This window comes from Dermacentor variabilis, chromosome 4 (genome assembly GCF_050947875.1).
Source record: "Dermacentor variabilis isolate Ectoservices chromosome 4, ASM5094787v1, whole genome shotgun sequence".
NCBI lineage: Eukaryota > Metazoa > Arthropoda > Arachnida > Ixodida > Ixodidae > Dermacentor > Dermacentor variabilis.
In genome coordinates this window covers 38,699,653-38,718,066 of record NC_134571.1, presented here as the reverse complement: position 1 = coordinate 38,718,066, position 18,414 = coordinate 38,699,653, and the positions used below count along the sequence as shown (strand labels likewise).

General features: G+C 43.0%; 1 protein-coding gene across 3 annotated transcripts in view; it reads left to right on the top strand.

Annotated features, from left to right (window-relative positions):
* Positions 1–18,414, top strand: part of Klp64D (kinesin-like protein 64D) — a 41,495-nt gene that overhangs the window by 4,090 nt on the left and 18,991 nt on the right. For all 3 annotated transcript variants that reach the window (XM_075688703.1, XM_075688705.1, XM_075688704.1), the window contains 5 exons: positions 2,352–2,491; positions 11,222–11,419; positions 14,823–14,997; positions 15,633–15,728; positions 17,081–17,228. In XM_075688703.1, coding sequence (XP_075544818.1) covers positions 2,352–2,491; positions 11,222–11,419; positions 14,823–14,997; positions 15,633–15,728; positions 17,081–17,228 — 757 coding nt within the window. The remainder of the gene's footprint in view (positions 1–2,351; positions 2,492–11,221; positions 11,420–14,822; positions 14,998–15,632; positions 15,729–17,080; positions 17,229–18,414) is intronic.

Below are 18,414 nucleotides of genomic sequence, written 5' to 3'. Positions count from 1 at the left end.
TTTATTAATATGTTTCTTTTGTAGCTTTATGATAGAGAGAGAGAAAGAATTTCTTTATGAAAGATCACGTCCAGTAATGGAGTGGTAGTATATTCCTCACCAGACCTCTCTCAACAAATGATTAAAATGATTGATAAGGGCCGGCAAGAGAACTGGAAATACAATGTTTGTGCATTGACGGACTTGGCTAAGACTGTAGATAAGCGGAAGGTGGCATGTGAAACACCTATTTTTGTATGTTTCTTTGATCTCTCATGAACAAAAGTGCTTGAAACGTATCTCGCCTCATATGTGCCTTTAGTGCACATATGTTATAAGCCCCTACCCAGCCACTACTATATTTGGGCGTTTCTGCAGCCATATCATGCTTTGTTCTTTGTCCTGCATGCTACCACTGACAGTGACATGTGAGGTTATATAGCACAATATATTATCATCATCATCATAAGCGAACCATTTGGTGCTTACAACTTAGTAGTCAGTGTATGCATTAAGGTGGATTGCAAGGAGCACAGGGTGTTTCATTACTAAAGGGAACGTCTGATCACTATTCAGTCAGCATGAGGGATTTGTGAATTCAAGACTTACGTGCTCTTGGGTCAAAGAGCTGCTTAATGACATTCTTTTTATTTAAGAGTGATAAGAATGACAGTTAAAGGTCTTGAAAGGGGCACTAAAGAGGAATATTAAAGAGACACTAAAGGGAAATACTAAGTCGAACTAAAGTGATCGATTAGTGCTCGAGAATCTCTAAGGCATCATTATTATCGCTAGCAGGGCCTTAATAATCGAGGTAAATGCAGGACATGATTAGAGACTCCCCTGGGACATTCAAGCACATGCCCAATGACGAAAGCACTCCTCAGTTAAATTCTGTCACTAGTACTTCACTACTCATTGCAAAAAACTTCCTTGTATGGTATTATAAGATAAAATAAAATGCTACTTGTCCAGTTCCATTTCATGCTTAGAAAAAAGAACTCATTGAAATTACCGTTGACAATGACGCGGGCAGTCGAAAGGTTTCATTTTTGCTAGACTCTGTCGCCCACACTTTTGCGTTTGAGTACTTTCCTGATAGCGTAGTGCTGCGCTGGTTTTGCTGGCTTGCGAAACTTGCACAAACTGTAAGTGACAGAGAATTCAACTTCCGTGTGATGTTGCGGGATGCCTGAATGGTCTACAGCATTTGTCCAAAAAGAAGCTGCTGCGGCGAATCCGCTGCTCTGTCTTGGCTCAATGCCACCGTCTGGCAGTTTTACTCACTGACGGCAGCAAAGGGCAGTGACAGCGTATGCAACGTCACCACTCTCCCGGTTGGGTGGCGGGAGATCTGAATTTTGAAAAAGGTATTCAGACCCTTCAGATACAATTTTCTCGTAAGGTTAGTCTTTTCTTGGCACAAAACAAGTGTTGCGAGCTTTCTGGGATGGTATTTAAACAGTCCACGTCAACTTAGTATTTGCCTTAAGTGTCCCTTTAAGTTATGCTGTAATTACTAAATCACACTTTTGCAATAGTGCAGTGGCCACTCTTACTGTCAGAGGAGGCTTGGGAAGCCACAAAGAATTCAGAAGTAAAAGACAGCACCACCTTGAAGTTCTTGCACCAATTTTCCATCAGGCCACAGATATTGACCACTTCTGCTCGTATCTTGTTAACTATTCATCAGTAAAGAAAAGCTACATTGCTTTTTAAGGAAAGCAATAGTTCAACCTAGGACATTTTAAAACCTTCTCCGATGCCAAAACGGCCCATATGTACTGTCTTGATCCCTGTAAGCATGAACGTGGAAGCTCATGGCTGCACTTCACAAAGCACCTTGCAGTGAGTGCGAACTTATGCATTGGAGTAGGTCTGCGCAGGTGCAGTCACACCTGGAGGCATGCCTTCATGTCATCTGGTACATTGTTTGGACATGCAAGCCTCCAATGCAGTGAGGCGAAGTGTAGCAGACGACATGAAGCCACACCTCTATTCGCCTGCGCAGGTTTGGTTCGATATGTGGCTGTGAAGTCCGACCATGTGCTGTTTTGTTTACACTTACAGGGATCAGGATAGTGCAAGCAAATGCCTTTAAATTCAGGATATCACGCTGACTTACCCAGCACTTGGGTTTCGGCATGAAATTCAAGAAATTTTAGTTCCGTCTTTATTTTCTCCAGCAAACGCAACATTTTTGTGTCAAATGAAGAAAAATAAAGTTCTGAAATAATCCTTCACCAGGGTAATTAGTGTTAATTAAGTCTGATTTAATGTGGCTCTGTAGTGCCCCATGAGCATAAATCAAGTGTTCCTTTCCTTATTGGTCACCCAATCACTTTGCTGAGCATACCATCTCCCATTCTCAGGGGCTGTGGGCGCAACCAACATGAATGCGCACAGTTCTCGTTCTCACGCCATGTTCACAATTACCGTGGAGTGCAGCGAGTGCGGTCTCGATGGTAGGCAGCATGTCCGTGTTGGCAAGCTTCACCTTGTCGACCTGGCGGTAAGTTTAATAAGTCATCCCAACTAATCCTGTTGTATCTTGCGCTTTGTTGCCTTCATCTTTTTGTACCCACACTTGTCAGTGCATGCGGTTATTGCATGCTAAGACTGTCAGCTTCATATTGGAAATGTGTCACATGGGCACCTAATAGGGAAGGAAATGTCGATTTAATCACCGAGCCTCTTTCGGTGCACTGTTCTAGAATTATCCTTTTTCTTTGCATGACGTCGATCAAACAGTACTCAAATTTCTTGCATGGATATTGGGTTTAATTAACTTATAAAAAGTATGGTGAACTTTTGTAAGATTAATTGAATCAAATAATTTCTGGGGTTTTACGTGCCAAAGCCATGATCTCATTATGGAGGTGCACCATAGTGGGGGACTCCAGGCGATGAATAGTTATAGAAGTGCATCTCAGTAGTGGGGGACTCCATGAGGTGAATAGTTATAAAGTGCATCTCGGTTCTGCTTTTTGTCATGTTTTCCTTTTTTCTTGGTCTTCTATGTCGTCATCTTGTTCCTTGACCTGCTTTTGGCTCAGATCACGATTCTTCATTGGTATTGTTCCATGTCACCCTACTATTGTTACTTTTTGCAGTAGAACCTCGTCGATACATTCTTTAGGGAACCACAGAAAAAGAATGGAATCTGGGAAAATGTAACATCAGATAATGCTCATGGTAGCGCTACTGAAGAGACAGAAAGCTACCCTTACAACAAATTTATTTGAAGTTGAACAGGAAGCCAACACATTACGGTGGAATCTTGTTGATACGATTCTCAGGGTGTCTGCCAACCAGGAAAACCGGGAAAACTGGGAATTCTCAGGGATTTTGAGTAGTCTGGAAATACTCGGGGAAAACTCAGAGAATTTGTGCCTCTATCAGGGAAAATTGGCAGTAATTTTGTTGAAAAGGTCAAAACTCACGGTAAGGCTGGCTTGAGTAACAGACAGGAATCGTAATGAATCGACTTTGATGCCCTGTCGTCAGCTGGAGAAGTTGCCAGTGTACAGTTAACGACCAACTTTCTGGATGCCCGATAATTTGGACGGCTTCGCGGCACCACCACGTACCCCATAGAGTCAATATATCAGAACGTCTGAAATTTCGGATACAAGAACCCTTCGCTGTCCGATTTTCCGGACTTTTTGCCGGGACCGCAGGTCCGAAGCGGCATTAATCAAAGCCACCACCCCTGCCGTTTTGATTACCTTGCCGCCTTGAACCGGCGTTTTCGCACGCAGACCACTGCGGCAACGCTAGACCTAGCTGCTTTGACGTTCGCTATTAAGCTTCTTGCCGTTGGGTGCCGTGTTTTTAATTGAAAGAATTCGCTGACCTCGGCAATGGCACCGACTGCGCCTTTGTGGTCCTCGCGATTGGCTTAGAAGCTTGGAAAGCATGGTGCGTTGCATAATGCCGTTTCCCGAAAGTCAGCTTCGTCTTTTTACAGAAATGTTGCTTGGTGAAGCATGTGCAAAAGTATTGCAGTGAAGCTTAACAAGCGTGGGAAGGGGCTATTGCCACGGGACCCAGTATGTATTCCTTAATTATGCACGCATGCAACCGGTATCTCCTATTACAGTACAAGCGCCGGTATGCCTAATACGTGTACCGACAGGCCTTCAGAGCGTTTTGTAATGTGCCTGTGGCGGTTTGAGTCCTTAAGGGCAGTAAATGACATGCATTTATTTTTTCCAACTGGCCAATTTTTTGGACGTTTTCGCGGCCCCTAGGGAGTTCGAAAAATCAGACGTGGACTGTGTAACTGACCAAGAAGATGCTTCAAATGATCCGCGGGCCGAACGAGTGGCAGAAGGAGGACAAGAACAGAAAGAACCTACGTATTGAGGAATGAACAGGAAAGGAAGCGTGCTGCTGCCGTCTTGAAGGAGCTTGAACTCAAAAAAAAGAAAAGAAAGAAGTGTTGGTGATGTCAAGAGGCAGGTGTCCCTCATCCAAACCAAAATGAACTCTTTAAAGCAGTGAAACGCAATACTGAGGTGTCGGGCGCGGGCTAAGAGTATGTCAGGACAGTTGAGGTTGATTTATGAGCTGTTGAGAGGAAATCGCAATTGTGACAAAGTTCGGGCCTGAGCTTGCTATCAGTTGATAGAAAAAGCTCATAATCAAAAATATTTGCTTCTGTATGCATCTCATTTTTATTCGTGTTTGAGGATGTCCGACTCGATCAGCATTTTTTTTTCGAAGACATTTTATTTCCTGTACATTTTACTAACCCTTCCTTTCTATTCTCTTGTTGAATAACAAACACTACTCCTTAGTATTAAAACTGGATTAAGTCGTTTTTTTTTTTTTTTTTGCATATGCTTACTAGAGAGTGACAGCATCGGGCGACGTGGTTTCACCCCTGTCTTGACATAAAACATGGCTCTGCATCACCCAGGGAATTTTGCAAAGGCACTCAGGGAAAACCTGGAAAAATCAGGGAATTCGGAAATGTCAACTTGGTAGACACCCTGGATTCTGTATAATATGTTTTTCTGGATAACACGGTTCTTTTTCTTCTCCCGGCCAACGTCTCATAAGAGCAATGTATTTTCATACAGTTATTGTGATCGCATTTTCACCTGAAATTGGATAATATGACTACAGAAGTGGTCTTTTACTGGTATTTCTAAAGCTCATAGCTTCGTATTCCAGTGTTCTAGCTTAAATAACATTCCAACGACCCACGAACAACGTGTTAAGCCTTAGGCACACTGGAAGAAAAACGCACGCGGTGTGTCGCCGGCGGTACCAGGGCAGTGCAGCCACACCGACTAGCGGTGGGCCGCTGCTCAGTTGAGTGAGAAAACGGCAGCTCCTTTTTATAGCGCAGTTCTAAGGCACCCGTTCCTGTGGCGAGCATCGGCATCAGTGGCATAACCGAGCGAACGAGCAAAACGAAAGATGAAAGTGAGTGCAGATTGCAGCGGGGCATGAAAGACGCGAGGAGGAAGCCGTCAGGGCGTCAGGAGGTCCTGTCAGTGCTGAATTAACGGAATTCGAACACATTATGGCTGATATCAGCAGTTATTTTTAATTCTCTAACCAACTAGTCTCACAACTACAAGACCTTTGTCCATAAATTCGGGCTGTACAAATCTATGCTTGGATCTGTGGCATGTGAAACGATGATAATTGTGTATTGTAAATATTTTGATAAGTGGTGGGCAAATATTCATTTGATGTTTTTTTTTTTTTTTCACTTGGTTTGCCCCACGGCATAATGTCATAATGGAGTTAAATATAAGCATGCAAGCCTGGTTATTATTTGATTCAGTATGAAAGATACATTTACTATTCCAAATATTCGGACATGCGAAAATTGCAGTTGTTGGGTTTTTAAGTAAACTTTGGCGCAGTAGAGCTGTGTTTAGCGGCGAAGCACACATTGTATTCCGTTGAAGCATATTTGCCATGCAGTGAAGTATATCAAAAGTAAGGAGGAGTCACTACCATGGGGCCACTGCTGGTACTTATGGCTACCCAACACTATCAGCTCAAGTGCCTATACTATACTGCCTTTTCTTGCATTTGGACAACACTAGCCAGTAGGAGGAAACCTCTATATCTGCTATTAATTTAAGTGCCTAAAAACACAGTTTCCAAACTGCAACTTTAATCTGGCAGCAAGATTGGCAATGTTTTTGACCGTTGCTCTAAAGTAGCCGAGTACCATCAAGATGCTTCCATGGCAAATTGGGTTAAACAACTGGCTTTAGCAGAAGCAAGGAAAGTTTCAACACCAAGGAACCCGGCTATGTCCACAACAATGAAACCTCCTGAAAGAGGCTCCTTCTACATCAGCACTATGGAAAGTCTGATAAGTTCATCAACCAGCGGAAATTTTCACTTGTTTGTGGTGGGCAATTTTCACTGCTATAAAGACATGTTGAAAGATATGTGTGTGACGAAATTTTGTGCCAAAATGTTCTGTGTGAGAGGTGGCGTGCACATGGTGCCTACTGTTGGCTTTACTTGCGAAGAGGTACTTACCAACACCACACTTTAGTGTGTCCAGTGAGTGGCTCTTTCAGTGTCTAAAGGAATTGCGACATGCAGGAAGATGGTGGCTATGCACTGAACATGTCAAGCAGCTATTCTTCTTTCATGACAACATTAAATAACTGCACTTATGATACTGTCAAGAAAGGGTGTTGCACTAAAGTATTTTGTTGACCAAGAAGCATAATTTTTCTGTACATCGTTTGCTGCGCAATAAACTTGCTAATTTTTTTGTACCTTTGGTTGATTAAAAAAAAGTTTAATTTTTGCATAACCAGTAGTATTCGTATTTTAAAAATATACAAAAAATATTTGATTCACTTTGAAATTAAAAATTTGATATTTGCACACCCCTAATGGTGAATTCCATTGGGAGAACAGGAGCAGAGGTGTGGCGCAATGAGAGCAGGGACGCTCAACCCACCACTGGAACGCATCGTGCATCCAGAGAGCAAGTGGGAGGGGGACGTACGAGGAGAAAGGTTCCATGTGATCATCGTTATCGATGTCCCAGCATTCTTTGCGGGAGAGCGGCAAAACACTTGTGATCGTGTTGTGATCTCTTGGGCTTGCCACTGTCACCCTTTGTGGCCACGTACATACTTTTGTGCAATGCTCTTCTTAGGGCAGTGTGGTGACTTGCAAATTCAGCTGCCAAGAGGTCTGCCACTGCTCGCTTGATGCAGAAATTTCTTTTGAACTAGAAAAAAAAAGGAAAGAAGAAGCAGGCACTTCAGTGATTTCAGCACCCTAGGAAGATAAATGACTCACGTCCTTGTCAGAGTCTTTGCATGCAATATATGAATCCACTTTCGGTCTTTTCTCCAGCAATGAAGAAAGCTGTTGAAACATTGCTGCATACATTTTGTAGTCGTCATCATCGTTGCTAGTGTTGTCCATTGAACTGCAACTGCATCTGAACTTGAGCTCAAGCCGCTGTCGCTGCTGTCACCGTTGAGCATCTCAAGCTCTTCAGCAAGGCAAAGACGTTTTAATACTGCTGTCCCCCATGCATCCGACAACAGGCAAGTTGGATTAGAAATGCCAGCCAGGATCTGGTGCTGAATTGTTGCAAAGCTCGCTTGTATCAACGACGTCAAAACTACTGGGGCCAAAACACCAACTACGCTTGGCTGCTGCCATTGCCGCAGCGCTCGCCGGCTTAAGAAGATAAAAATTAACGAGGAGGATATGACAGTATAAGTCATGGGACTTCTTCATACTCCACTTTTCAAGCGAGAGCAGTTTGAACTGCTCCTGGCTGCTCTTGGCACATCGAAACTGCTCTCAGCACAGCAACACTGCTCTTGTTCGGCCACTGAAGCATTTGGCATTTAAAAAGTGCACTTTCTGCGTGCGTTTGAGTGCTCATGTTCTCCCAATGAAATTCACAATTTTTGAAATATGTGCACATGCACCACTCATTTGCATTGTGTGGAATTGTGTTCTGAACTGTGGAGTGAGTTTAAGTTGTGCATGAAGAGGTGCTCAGATGTCGCACTATCAACAGGATGTGTGAAATGGAAGGAAGCAGGGAGTCATTTCTGCATGGAGAACACATTACTATATTTTACAAATTGGGCAAAGGAGAGGCATACTCAAGTAGTAAATAACTGTAAACATACAAAAGAACAATAGTGAATTGAGCTAGTTGGTATTGATTTATAATTACTACAACAGTGCAAACAACAAAGATGAAGGAGAGACAGCGCATGGTTCTGTCATTTCTTGTCTCCCCTTCGTCTTCATTGTTTTCACTGTAGTAATTATGCGCTCATAAGAGAGTTTGACCCTTTGGGGCTTATATTGTCCCACAACAATAATTGTCATCTGCCTCTCTTGTGTTTCCTTTCTTGAAGAATCTGCATTCACTAATTTACTGTTGAGAATGTTATGTCACGCTGATAATGCTCATGCTGTTCATGACCTGGAGTTACCAGGCTTGCAATGTTAAAGAAAGGAAAGGCAATCAAGGCAGATGATGGTTATTGTTGCGGGACAAAATATTCCGCAAAGGGTGCAAACTTCTTTGAGAGTGTGGTACAAAGAAAGTTTAAATCAGGATTGTGTTTATATCTATCAGCATGGCAAAAATTGCGGTGCGAAGCTGTAGCTTGTAGCGGCACAACTACCGCCTCCAAAGCAGGCAAAGGAAAAGAGGGCTAGCCTGCAGGTAGCACAAGATTAGAACACGCTAGTGCGCTCGACCTGAGTGGCTGCGGTGTCGGCTGCTCCTGACATCCCGCTGCACCATGGCTGGCCAGCCTAAATAAACTGTGGCTATGGCAGCTACTTCTTCGCGCCGGCTCCCACAAATTGGTGACCCGGATGACGGAGCCCAGCCATGCTAGTGTTGACTTGCAAATTGGTGACCCGGACAATCGAGCCCAGCCATGACTGCATGAGCGCACCGACTCTACTAAGGCAAGCGACATGGCCCCACGTAGTGTTTAAGATGGCCTGCGGTTGTAGGGCGTCCAGGAATTCTACATCAACATACCAGACATCTGGTTCATCCAGCGGGACAGCCATTTCCTTCTCAACAAGGTTCCAGGCTCCAGCTGTCACCTTCCAGCCCCAACTTATGTGAGGAGTTGCGGGCAGCCATCCTTCCTCACTATGCCACCTTGAGCTCAGTCACAACCGCTCTCACGATTTGAACCTTTGCATCATTCCGCATCTTGTCGTCCCACATCGCCTGCCTCCACTCATGCCGATTGTCAGCACACACCGTTCCCAGCATCAAACCTCTACTTGGTTCATGAGCCTCCTCCCCAGCTCAAAGGCAGCTGCACGATGACTCTTTCCAAGGAATTCACTGAGCCAAACAAAAGTGCTTTCGGCTATTCTACGGCCCACCGCTCTCCCCCTTTGGACGTTCCCGCAAGCTGTCAGCTTTCCATTCGGGGGCACCTCACTCATCACTGATAGAGAAGCTCTCCCACCAGCTCCACTAGGTGCAAATTTCGCTCTCGCAGGCACAGCAATGCCACAAGTGCAACCTTTACGATGCATTCAGCGACCACCGCAACCCTGATGCCACCGACATTTCAAATTTCATGGCAAGCAGCAGCAAGTGAGGCTTCCGATGTTTTGTGCTCACACTTTCCACGGACACATCGCCTACCAAAGTTTTCCAGTAGCAGCTCTGCCATCTGGTTATCTTCAATTTGAAGATCACTTCTATGTCAACAACATGAGTGACCAACACTTGTGCTATCTCCACGCAAGTCCCGAGCTGCCAGACAGTCTGCTTTTCGAGCTCCAACTTCTACAGGCCCGGGCATCTGCGAGAACCTGCGGCAGGTCGTGATTTCGCACTTCAGCATCACTGTGGCTGCGCCTTGCTCATAACCTGTGCTGCTGGTGCTGCCTGGTACATCTCTCTCGGATTGCGTGAACCTGACACTACCTATAACGACACCATCTGCACACTTTACATGGACTTAACGATTGAACTATTTCAGTCACGCTTCGCACTTGGAGGGGGCCCTGTAGCGGCGCGACTATCGCCTCCAAAGCAGGTGAAGAAAAAGAGGGCCAGAGTGCAAGTAATGCGAGAATAGACTACGCTAGTGCACTTGACCAGAGCAGCTGCGGTGTCGGATGCTACTGACATCCCACTGCATCATGGCTGGCTGGCCTCAGTAAACTGTGGCTACTGTAGCTACCTCTTCGTGCTGGCTCCCACAAACTTAAACATGAGAGAACTGCTGTTGGCACAGCACACTAGATCTGTTTTTGCATGACAGTTTACAACATGAAGCAAGAAGTTCAGGATAAACTTTCTGCTTGTATGAAGTCTCAAACAAAGACTGGCACAATAAGGCCACAACTAATGTCATAGGCAATCTGTCATTGCTGGACGGTAGAAAACTGGACCGGTTAGTTATACGTCCATGGTGAATAGTGCAAGTAGGAACAAATTAATGAAAAAGGATTGTGTAGTGTCGTTGAGCGGAAATACGGGTGGGAAAAATGGAGTCGACAGGACAGACGTTTTGTCCTGTCCACTCCATTTTTTCCCACCCGTATTTCCACTCAACGACACTACATGATGCACCAACTGGCTCAACAGTCTACACTTTGAATGAAAAAGGAGACAGGACAAGGTCTGACAGGGCAGTGCTTATTTTACTTCCTTTCTTGTTCATCTCCCCCGTTTATGCTATCATGAACTCTTTATTGAGACAGAGGCACTGGAAGCAAGGTAGTAATTATTCTGTCACAGATTATAGATAAGCTTTGGTGCTTATCGAGGTGTTAAAGGGGCAGACAACCGCTGAGAACATGTATAGAGATAACCTTGCTCCATGTTTATTATAAATCCATGTTTATTGAGATAAACATGGATTTATATTTTTAATTCATTTCTAAAAGTTGCTAAATATAAAGATAAAAGCCTTATATAAAGCTGCACTGTTGTGCACTGCACGATCCCCTGTTAAACCCCTGAGGAAGGAGCCAAGTTGTACCCTAAACATTGGGTTTAATAAATCTTTTGTTGTTGTTGCAGACGTTATTAACTTATAAGCACATATAACTTTATAGTCATTCCATGAATTTATAATTTTATGTAATTATAAGCCAACTGCACTGTGCTCTTCTTTCAGGGATTCAAAAAGAAGTGGGTGCTTCAAGACTGCATCTTACTCACTGTTTTTTAGCTTTCAGAAATATTTATTGAATATTGTGTTCTTGCTTTCCTTTCCAGGGTTCTGAGCGTCAGAGCAAAACGGGCTCTTCAGGTCAGAGGCTACGAGAGGCATCGAAAATCAACTTGTCCCTGTCAACCCTCGGCAATGTTATCTCTGCTCTGGTTGACGGCAAAAGCACGCACGTGCCTTATCGGAATTCAAAACTAACCCGCCTGTTGCAAGATTCGCTTGGTGGGAATTCCAAGACCTTGATGGCAAGTAAAATTTGTTACTCTCTCCCATGAAATTGTGTTCTCACTTCATACATAGTGTATGATACTGACAAAAGGTGAAAAAAATGTTTGCAGGCCACTTTTTCACATTTTTTCAAGTGCACTGTAGGGGTCCTGAAAAAATGCTTTCACACTTTCTCAGGGGCCCTGCAGCTTCACTTCAATGGAGGCAGTATCCAATAACAGTAATCTATACAAGCTTATGTGCACAGCGAGGACTCTTGGTTTGTCAAAATTAATATATCATATATCATATCATATTGCATATCATATTGACCGCAAATCAAGACGGGGACAGGCGGAAGAGAACACATAAAGAGTTGAAAGTTACCGCCTGTGTTTATGTGTTCTCTTCCACCTGTCACTGTCTTTATTTGCCGTCAATATGATATAAGGTTTATGTTAAGATAGGTGTTAGAGATAAGGAATGATAGGCTGTCTGCAGTCATGGTGTGGCCACCGGCCATGTGTACTTATCAACTTCAAGGAGCACTGCTTGCGCACTTCAAGGAGCACTGATTTGCAGCTGGACTAATTTTAAAATGAAAAATTGTCATCCACCCAGTCCTGGCACGAAGCTACAAAAACCCATGTGGGTTTCTCAGAAAGAAAGCTTCACAGTTGAAGAAACATTTGTTGTGGTCTGGGATGCGAAACTGGAGATCGACACCTTGCTGAGGTGCAAAGTTTCATTCACAGCATTGTGCATTATGTATAGTAAGCCAAAAAAGTTAGTGAGACGTGGGTTCTTCAAAGAAGCAAAATGCCTGCACAGTTCAGTCATGCAGCCTGTAAAAAAGGTGCAGTGCAGTATTGGCGACACCTATTACTATGGACTGTTAAAGTGAGTTCCAGGCTGCTTGCCCAACCTTCGCAGAAATTCAGCCTTGTCACAAAGTCCACATCCAATAAGTTTTTTGGCCCAATATTACAAAACTGAGCCTAGTTAGCTCTCTTTCACTGCTGTGAATGTTATCAGCACAACAGGAACTGAAAGTTACAGTTGTTAAGGGTTTAGATTTCTAATCCGTTAGCATTCTCAGGGTACTTCACTGACTTTCTGGGGGTTAACTGTCTACCTATCTATGCACGTTTGTAACCGTTTTTCCGCCTACCTGGGTCACTGTGTACTCCATGGTCGAATGGTTAGAGCATCGGGCTGCTGTGCTGAAGGAACAGGGTTCGAATTTGAAACCAACCATCAGACCAAGTTGAGTCACTGATCACTGATTATGAGAAAATGTGTACATATGTGCCGCTCTTGAACGAACCACCTTCCCGCCAACAAGGGTCACTATAGATGCAGGACTGGGTATGTCCACTCTTAAATGAAACTCTTTGACGCCGACTTGGAGCACTGGGTCTGTGCTGGTCTTCAATGAACCTCTTTGATGCCAACTTAGGTCACTGGGTATGTGACACTCTACAGTGACAAAAAAGATCCTTTAAATTTCTCCAATGCTGGGAAGAATCGAACCCACATCACAAGTGTTCCTCAAGGACAGCAATCCGACGCTTTAGCAGGCTGCGCCACGAATGCACTGGGTATATGCTGCTCTTGAATGAACATCTCTCTAACTGTTGTGCAGCACATGTGATAGCGAAACTAACAAAACGTGAGAGTGCGAGCTGCGCGGGGACAAGGGAAAATGAAACCTTTCGACCACCTGTGTCATTGTCAAGGGTAATGTCAATGAGTCCCTTCTTTCTTTTTTAAGAATCAAATAGAGGTGGACAACTACCGTTTTCTTCCGTCTTGTAATGCAATGATTCTTCTATTCGGTGATCACTGTTTGAGTACTAGTGATACAATTATAACGAGGCATTACAATGACATCAGGATAGTACTAAGAATGTCCTGACAGTCTCTCAGTTCATGTCCTACAATTACCTTAGTGTCTTACTTAGCTCTGTTCTTGATAATATTCACACCTTAGATGTTTTTGAGTATTAGTCTATCGCTTTAGCTTGAATTAATATTTGCCTTTTATGTCCGTTTACCTGAACCTGCATGCAAATGTGAGGCAATACACCTTATTGTCTTGTCTCTTCTCGATCAAGTCCCTCAGCGGTTGCCATAGTCGAATGACATGTGACTATTTCTGCCACTTACCCTTACTCCACTCTCACAAACACAGCTGTGCACGAATTTGGTCTTACGACACCGCCCTACATTGGTGCAGCCTAATCATGTGTGTACCACTATGTGGCTTCCGGTAGCAAAACAACAAAGAACTAGGCAGTTTGCTGCATGATTGAAATTATAAGCCAGTAGGCCCAGCCAGCTGTGCAAAAGTCAGTTGTTGCAAAATTGCAAGATTATTGCACAAAAGAGCAGTGAACAAACATCAGGATGTAGACCTATACAGATATCAAGCACTCATTCCAGCAGCTCATGGCTAGAGCTACCGTATTTTGTGCATATAACCCGCACGAAACAGTAATAATTAGCAATGGTATTGGGGTGCAGGTCACATGCAAATTTCGCATGTGCTGGCTCGTGAAGCTTGTACTAACTGCAAGCAAGTCCTCACAGTCCTTGCGCTGGGTAGGGACAGTGTGTGGCCTGCTATCATAGTACACAATGACGTTGGCACCGCAACCTCTCGGTGGCATTATATGTTCTTGTGTGCCTAAATTGCTGAAATTGAGACCCGCACTGAGAGCCTGTGTGTCCTTATTGGGAGCATCAGTGAGGTCTGTAGCGACAAGATGAGCCTTAGAAGATAGGTGTCTTGTGTTTATGATAAGCATATGCTTCTCTTGATTTCTAGTTTGTTTTGTGGCCACACTTTTGCATTTTACGCTAAAAAACGTAGTGCCAGTTCTAGGGCGCCATTTTACTCATCGATGGCAGTAAAGGGTGGGGATTATGTATGCAGCGTCACACTGCTTTGTTCATGGCAGGGGATTTGAATTGCATTAGGGGAATGCAGCCACTTCAATTGTTGTTTTCTCTGGAACTAAGTCCATTTTTGGCAAGAAACAAGTGCTGCAAGGTTTTTAGAATGGTATTTTATTATTCCACATTGACTTAATATTTGCCTTTAGTTTCCCTTTAAGAGATTTGAATTTTGGGGAGTGTGTCATGGGCATTTTCATAGGTAAATGCAGCCACGCGACACCTTGTTCTCAGTGCACTGACAGGAGGCGTTCTCTTGTCATATTTTAAGTTTTGGCGAAAAATAATGAGTTTCTTTCGCTAACTTTTTTTTTAAATTTGTGGCCCATTAGAGTACATCCATAAATATCCTATTTTGTTGTGGTGCCCAATCTCTGCATGTTAACGCAGTAACGTCAATTACTGCATGTCTGAGTACCCGGCAAACTTGAACTTTTGTCGCTGCATTTCTCTGATACTTACGCATTTGTTCAATGTTTACAGTGCACCAATATTGGCCCTGCCGACTATAACTATGATGAAACAATTAGTGCTCTTCGTTATGCCAACCGAGCCAAGAACATAAAGAACAAGGCCCGTATCAATGAAGATCCAAAAGATGCCCTGCTTCGTCAGTTTCAAAAGGAAATTGAAGACCTCAGAAAACAGCTGCAGGAAGGTGCACTGTCTTTTTCTTTTCATCGATGGTCAGCCGTCTAGCTATATTTTGTAGGTGGCTTTAGGTTTTACATCACACAAGTTAAAATTTTTAAACTGATGCAGTGTTATGCTCGCCTTTGAATTGACAAATGTAAAGAAATTGTTACTGCTTGCCAGCATTCACTAATAGCGTGAGTTATTTTTTGAAATGGTGAACCTGGATTTGAGAGGACATAAGTCTTTTGCAGAAAAGTAGTTGGGATGGCTTGTGCGCTGTTGATGTTGTAGGAACATGCTTTTACGAAAGTGATGACAGGTATGATTTCTCTGCATTCCATCCACGAGATACAGTCAAACATGGATATAATGAACACCGATATAAATGTGATTATCAGATATAATGAACTAAACCTGAAATATTTCTTACTGATATCAGTGTATTATGAATTTATGCTTGTATAATGAATATTACATCTAAAAAAGGTAGTTTTATGTTTTATGTGACTTCTTTATACATAACGAGGTTTGACTGTATATTAATTGATTATTTGTCTGTTTAAGTAGCTTCAGCATGAAAATACTTTCTGGTAATGGTGTGGCAGCCGTTAGTCAGGCATAAATTGCAGCTTGCTTAGAGCGTCTATTGCTGTTTAGGGGCTGATGATTCAACACCGGAGGATGACAGTAGTGAAGAAGCTAGCTGTGGTGATGACAACACTGATAAAAAGGACAAGCGGAAACGAAAAAAAGGTTTGTGAATTTCACATCTTTTTCTGTGCACTCCCGATAGTTCATTTGTTCGCTTAATGATAGTAGTTTGAATGCTTCGTGCATGTTGTATTTGCTTCATAAATTCTCCCTCAGGATTGTTCCTTTCACTACAAGGCTAACTTATCTATTGTTTTAGAGTAACGGCTACTTGTACAGTCTTTGTTAGAAGAAACAAAACCACCAGAGGCACAATCCTGCTGTGTTGTGGCTGGGTGATGCTAGAAAGTTCTGGAGAGAGAGAGAGAGAAGCAACTTCATTTAGTCGCCTGCAGAACGACACCATGACTAAATGGCGCCATGACGTGGGCCCCGACGTCTTCTCAGCGGGTGGTCTCTACTCAACTCCAGCGCGTGTTACTCCCACGGTCGGTCGCCCTGAGGGGAAGATTCCGTCGGTTTCGGTCGGCCTTTGTCTTTCAAGAGCCACCGAGACCTGCTGGACGGCCCAGGTTTGGCTTTCATGGATGGCCGTAGCATTCCGCCGCAGCCGCGAGTCACGGCGGAATCGTTGTACTTGTCGAAGCTTCGTCGGGGAACTTGGTGCAATCCCATAGGATGTGCGTCAGGGTGGCCCTCTCCCGCTGGCACACGCGACACACATCACTCACATATAATTTTGGATACAGATGATTCAAAATGATTATGAGAGTTAATCTCCTTTTTGATCTGCCTGACTGTTGAACGCGACATCAACAGCACAACCTTTAGCCAGCTGCACTCGTGTGTGCACTGTTTTTATTTATTTTGACAAAAGGTGCACACACTCACTATATGTGGTGTCATGAGACCACATGTGACTCATCTTCAGACAAGTTCCTTGGCATCCGTCAACTTTAAATGCAGTGTACCAGGTTTTCAGCCTTAAGTAAATAGGTTGCAGGTGCATCACCATTTTTTCTATCATTCCTATTACTACATTTACACACCTTGTACACTCACTGGTTTCTTTTCCACAGTGATGACACTGGGCTAAAATTAACGAGGAAGTTAATGAACTTTAGTTAAATGGCTTATTGGCAATAGTTATAGAAATAGTGAAAACCATTGTTGTGAACTGATGTACTGCCAAAAAAAATTGTTCCTTTCTCTGTTGCATGGCTTTTGAGGTCACCTAGTGCCTTTGCTGCAACATGTGGTACATACGCACCATGTTGCTGCTTTGAAAATCAGCTATTATCTCACCAGCCCAAATCTTGCCAAGCATAGTATAAGTCCCTTTGTGCCTGTGATGGTTGACTTGTACTCTGGAGGACATCAATAAAGAGGCATTCATTGCCACATCTGTTTGTGTGTGTGTGTGGGCCATATATGCTGCTTTGTTGTTTCTGCAGCCATTTCCGAGGAGAAGATGCGTGAGATACAAGCACAGATTTTAGCGGACCGAAAGACCTTATCAGAAAAAAAAGACATGGCCCAGGAAGAGCGTGACCGTCTCGCTAGTGAGCTTGAGATGAGAGAACAACAGCTGAATGCAGCAAGGTTGGTTCTTGCTGCTTGAGTGCTCTTTCGTTGTGTTATATTGTTCATAGTGCTATCATATGCCTTTTTTTTTTCTTTTTGCCTGTCTACATGGTTTGTGCACATTTGTACTGATATTTCGAGTTGGTTGTGAGTAATCCTTTCACCCCCCCCCCCCTCCTGGAATATATATATATATATATATATATATATATATATATATATATATATATATATATATATATATATATATATATATATATATATAACCTTTAATATCGGTTGAACTTGAAGAAACTTCATATGACCTCGAAGAATTGTTCACTGAATTGAAGGTCTTATATGAGTATTTACAAGACCTCATAGTAGGAGACAGTTCAATTTCACAGCATGAGTCCCCTCGCACCACAAAGAGACTGGTGTCTCTTGGTGGTGTAGTCTTTCTCCGTGTAACTGTCTTATAGTTCGCTATCACTAATACTGCCTCGCCTTTCCACCGATATTACAGCCTCTTTTCTTTCCTTTCCCTTTCTTTTCTTTTGTTTTTTTACTGTGAGTTCAGTATAAGGGCTGCTGAGCATGCCTGATATTGATTCTGATTTCGAGTGAATCCAGCTTATCCTCATTTCGGTTACTGAGTGAATTATATATATTTATGGCTTCTGCATGCAAGTCGCGATGTTTCCATCCGTAATAAATGTTGTAAATTATCAGATAAGTTTTTTTTTTCTTTGAGTTGTTACCAATGTCTACTGGAAAGGGAAGCAATACTGAGGCACATATTGTTCGCCTGCATTTCACACACCGTTGATAAAAGACTCTGCCGGAGGGGACAAAAAAGCACGCCAAGCAATTTGAAGCGAGGTGAACATTGAGCAACATATTCATTCGCTATGCATAGGCTATCCATACCATTAAAAATAATTGTTACTTGGCTACCTCTTTCTCTTTAAAAAATATAATAAACTTTGTCCTAGGTATATATTTAAGTATATTCCATTTGTGCATGGTGTTCACAGTGAAATTTAAGAAAAGGTTGCTTGTCCTCTTATTGTCAGGATTTCATAAATAAAGAGAAAATATTAATTAAAATCTATGCACATCCATGCAAACGATGATGCAGTGAGCTTTTAGCCACAATAAAATTTTAAGTGAAAAGGTAGAGCAACTGAAAAGAAACCTCTAATGATATGGGTAACAGCACTCT